Raw genomic sequence first — 5,098 nt, 5'->3', positions numbered from 1 at the left:
TTTATTTGAATGTTTGGATTTAGCCTTTATATGCTGCGCTCTTAATTGAAATTATGTACTGCTCTAATTGTCACTTTTAAATCACTACAAATAGGACTGTAGGGTGTGAATAAATGTTTTTTTGTACTCAAAAATGTTTAATAAATTACATTAACTTATGTGAAAACGTTATAAAACTAATAAAAAATATTTTCTACAGGGGACTTTTATTTTGACAATGTATTCTTCTTTACTGCGGCTGGCATCACGCCGCTCGCGCTCTAAGCCTTGCCCACGCGCTCGCACACGCGCTGCAGTGAGCTGGACCGGTGGGGGTTTGATGATGTCCGAGGGGAAGTGAGCAGGTGTGAACAGCGAGTTCGGTTCGGGGTTTTAATCCGAATCATGTCTGAAGACAGTAGAAAGCGCAGCTGGCGCGTGCGCACGCACGGAGCCAAGCGGCCGCGGCAGGAGCGCGCGCTGGGCGCGGGCATGCAGGGCGTGCTGATCACCTGTAACATGAACGCGCGCAGGTGCACGGCGGAAGCCTACAGCCTCCTGGGAGAGTACGGAGAGCAGCTGTACGGCCCTGAGCAGGTAAGAGCGCGCGCTTGTTCCCCATGAGGCTGTTCCTGGAGAAGTAGTCCCAGTAGGTTTACAGACCGCGGCGGAGAGCGGAGGGATACAGGGTTCAGGTGTGTCTGCCCACCAGGCCGTGTGGGCGGAGCTAACGGCTGTGTGTCTGTAATGACCTGTTTCAGTTGGGAGGTCCTGACGGCAGTGGCAGCGATGAGGAGGAGGAGGAGGAAGATGATGTGGAGGCAGCTCTGAAGAAAGAAGTGGCGGAGATCCAGTCATCCAGCAAGAAACGGCAGCGGCGCTTCCAGGCGGTGGACAGCGGAGCCAATAACGTCGTCTTCATCCGAACGCACGACGTCGGTGAGGGATACGGGCGCACGGGCCTGACTTCCTGGCGTTCTCCACCCGAACACCATCGTTCTCCACCAAACCCAGAATCGTTCTCCACATAACCTCCTATGTTTTTCACATAACCTCCTATCATTCTCTATATAACCTCCTATCGTTCTTCACCAAACCCAGTACCGTTCTCTACATAACCTCCTATCGTTCTCTGCCAAACCCAGTATCGTTCACCACATAACCTCCTATCGTTCTTCACATAACCTCCTATCGCTCTCCGCTATATCCAGTATCGTTCTCCACATAACCTCCTATCGTTCTTCACATAACCTCCTATCGCTCTCAGCCAAACCCAGTATCGTTCTCTACATAACCTCCTATCATTCTTCACATAACCTCCTATCATTCTCCGCCAAACCCAGTATCGTTCTCTACATAACCTCCTATCATTCTCCGCCAAACCCAGTATCGTTCTCTACATAACCTCCTATCGTTCTCTGCCAAACCCAGTGTCGTTCTCTGCCAAACCCAGTGTCGTTCTCCGCCAAACCTACTATCGTTCTCCACCAAACCTCCTATCGTTCTCCGCCCAACCCGATATCGTGGTCTCGTTTGCTGGCACCTGGAGACCGGTGACGCATTGTGTCCCACTATCTTCTTCTCACTGAAACCAGATTTGATATGATACTTTCAAACTTTAGTTGATTTGGCTCTTGTTTACTTGTGCCCAAACAAAATGTTTGTGAGTTCAGACCATGCCTTCAACTTGGTGGTAGTATGAAGGAAGAACGATTGAGGGAAGGCGGGAGAACTCTGAGATCTTGGGCTCGAGTTCTGGACAGCCTCTGCCTGTAGCTAGAGGGCCAGACCTCCTCATAGCAGTAGAAGCACTGATGTAGAACAGAGAAACAGGGAGGAGATGGGTGGCGATGGGGATTGTGTTCACCAGAACAGAAGGTGAGGATGTGAATTTTTAGGGTGTTTGGTTGGAAGAAGGAGGGGTTTCAGGCATGCTCCTCCCCAAACATCTGTTATAATATAACTACATTGGTATTTCTGTTAGTTCACCACACCTGCTCCTGGAGATCTGCCTTTCTGTAGACTCAGGAGGTCCGATCTTAATCGACCCCCCCTGAATCTCTGCCTTCAGAAGTCCTTGATTAGATTTGGGCTGGAGGTGAAACCTGCAGGAAGGTGGCATTCAGGCATTAACGAGTGATGAACATGGAGATGCTGTGGTGAACAGCGCGCAGCTCTGATGTATCTGGTGATCTATTGATGACGCTTGGTTTAATTGATATTGCTCAAGTTATCAATAACTTGTTGATTAATTGTGCCTGTTACTTTTGGTTGCACCATCACTGATGATGGTCCAGACCTTTAGATGGTGCTGCTTCTGAGGAGCCCAGTCAGTTACCACCTGTTTAAACACCACAATGAGACAAATAACCACAAAGAATTCTGGGCAGCTCTGCCTCAAGTGCTCCTGACCGGCCACTCAATTAAGTGCACGAGAGAATGACCCACCACCCAAATAGTACCTGCTCTGTGAGGGTCCATGGGGGTCCTGACCACTGAAGAACAGGGTAACAGAGTATCAGAGAAACAGATGGACTACAGTCTGAAGCTGTGGAACTACACGGTCAGTGGAGCTGATAGAGTGGACAGTGAGGGTAAAAAAGGAGGTAGATGTAACAAACTGGCCGGTCGGTGTTTCTCCTGTTGCTCTGAGAACTGATGGCCGTCATTTGCCTGTCGTTCTCTAAAGTTAGCTTTCTCCGTCTCTCTCTCTCTCATTCTCAGACCCGGAGAAGCTGGTCCACCACATCCTGCAGGACCTTCACCAGACAAAGAAGAAGAAGTCTCGGGTGATCCTGCGGATGCTGCCGGTCAGCGGCACCTGCAGAGCATTTCCTGAGGACATGGAGAAGTACCTGAGCTCTTACCTGGAGCCGTGGTTCAAAGCTCCAAACCACGCCTCCTACCAGATCAACTTCAAGGCCCGAAACAGCAGCCACAACAAGAGAGAGGAGGTCATCAAATCTCTGGCAGGTAAGGTTCGGTTCTACTGTGTTCTAAAGCCTCTACTCATAGAGTAGAGGCACCAGCTACTTCGTTTTCCACTGCAGATATAGCGCCCCACAGTGTAGCTGGTCGCCATAGTGATGCCGTATGAAACTGCCGTGGCGTGAAGGAGATGAACTGAGAAGAGGCAGCGAGACAAAAGACCTGCTGAAGTAAAACAGGAGAGTTGGAAAAACGACATCAGATCTCAGGCGACGAGATGATTCTGGTGGTCAAAAGTGGCGCAAGAGGCTGCGCTAACCTGGTAGCTATTGGGTGATAGTGACGATCCTCTCCAACCAATCAGCAGTCTGCAGCTTTTTTACATCATCTTTTGGTATCGGCTCAGCTCGCCGAGTGACCCAGTACCAGGTTTGCCTGGAAAACCGAGAAAGGCAAATCGAGTCGAGCCGAGTCGGTACCATGCAGCAAAGAAGTGGCTATATGCTGTGTGGTCAAACCTTGAGAACATCTACTGTGTTCTTACATCTTTTCTTCTCGTCTTTTTCTTCACCTCCTTTCAGGTTTGGTGGCGAAGCTGAATCCGGCGAACAAGGTGGATCTGACCAACCCCGAGCTGACCATCATCGTGGAGATCATAAAGTCTGTGTGCTGCGTCAGCGTCGTCCGGGACTACATGCTCTTCAGGAAGTACAACCTGCAGGAGGTCACCAAAGCATCGGCCAATCAGGAGCAAGGAAAACGAGCAGCGGAGGCGGAGCCTGAGAGGAACGAGGCGGAGCCTGAGCAGAATGAGTCAGAATCAACACAGGTCAAAGAGGGCGGGGCGGACGCACAGATGGAAGGATGAGCCAAGGAGACTGAAGAGGCGGAGCCAGAGTGATTGACAGTTGAAATACAGTTGCACTCCTGAGCGATCAGTACAGAGCCCGGTCCTTTTTTACTGGGCCTGTCTGCACTCGCAGACTGGGATCTGCTTTCTAAAGGACTTTAGAGGTTTAATTTAGTCCAGACTGAGACCGAGACCCTGTGTCGTGTGACGGACAGTTCGTTTTGAGGAAGCTTCTCTCCGTTTTATGGGTGTGAAACGTTGGAACAGTGTGGACTTTAGCGGTTTAGTGGCCAAGCGGTTCACCGCATCAGTTTAGATTTACACCTTTAGAGGACAGATGGAGTTTAGACAACACTTACACTGCTCTGAGTTCTAGGTATTAACCAGGTACGTGTTGGGTACAAGCTCTAAAGTACTGGATAAGAATTGTGGGGTAACATGATGGGAAGTTCGGAGTCAGTTTTAACTAAATTATCTTGAAAAGCTCAACCAGTTCCAGACATTAACTTGGTTAGCGTGCTGTGTAGTCATGTTGGATAACTAAAAGACACTGAAATGATCAGGTTCTAGCTATTAAACTAAAAGAACACAGTAAAATATCCCTCTCTCTCTCTCTTTGGAGTGACGGGTTAGTAATGACAGTTGTACCACGTAATGACTGTAGAACGTGCATTTCAGTGCAATTCACTCAGACTGCCTTAGAACTTACCATCTTGTTATCTCTAATAGTTATCTAGTACTTCAGAGTTTGTACCCCACACTTAAGGAACTGTTTTGTCCATTCCTAAATAGGATTAACTCTGGATTGTTGCTTTGTCAGTTTATCATTGTTTGTTGGAAATAAAAAACAGAGAACCCATTAAGTGTTTCTGTTGGTTCCTGATGGTTCTGTAATGTGTTTTGTGTTTTTTTTTTATATCCCAGCGTAAAAGGTTTAAATGGTGACCAGTGGGTGATTCTAAATGCATTTGATGGATTCCTAAAGTCTTTCTACTAACGCTGAATAAAAGTACCAAGGAAGTGTGACTTTTCTTTCAGGAAGTAGTTTTTTGTGAGTTCTGATTGAATTTTATTTTTATTTTTATTATTATTATTATTATTATTATGCATTACGCAGGCTGCTTCTCTGGTCTGTAAACATCGACAAGAACATATGTTCTAGTAGGATGACAGACAGTATGTATACATACAATAAATACAGAATAAAACAGACACGTGTTTTCGGTCCTGTGCCACAGGAGGGCGCTGTGTCCCACTTTACTCAACATCCTCAGAGTGCTGTTGTGAGTAGTTTGTGTGAATATACAGCACTAAACTCACTTTCTGACCGTGCAGTTAATT

At 47.5% G+C, this 5,098-nt stretch overlaps 1 protein-coding gene across 1 annotated transcript; it reads left to right on the top strand.

Annotated features, from left to right (window-relative positions):
- Positions 1–245: 245 nt before the first annotated feature.
- On the top strand, positions 246–4,783 carry thumpd1 (THUMP domain containing 1). The gene is made up of 4 exons (XM_017687367.2): positions 246–576; positions 741–918; positions 2,704–2,952; positions 3,489–4,783. The coding sequence occupies exons 1-4, from the start codon at positions 385–387 to the stop codon at positions 3,773–3,775; spliced, it is 906 nt and encodes a 301-aa protein (XP_017542856.1). The 5' UTR covers positions 246–384; the 3' UTR covers positions 3,776–4,783.
- The last annotated feature ends 315 nt before the right edge of the window (positions 4,784–5,098 follow it).

This window comes from Pygocentrus nattereri, chromosome 12, assembly GCF_015220715.1.
Source record: "Pygocentrus nattereri isolate fPygNat1 chromosome 12, fPygNat1.pri, whole genome shotgun sequence".
In the NCBI taxonomy this organism is placed as follows: Eukaryota; Metazoa; Chordata; class Actinopteri; order Characiformes; family Serrasalmidae; genus Pygocentrus; species Pygocentrus nattereri.
This window is presented reverse-complemented; position numbering and strand designations above follow the sequence as displayed.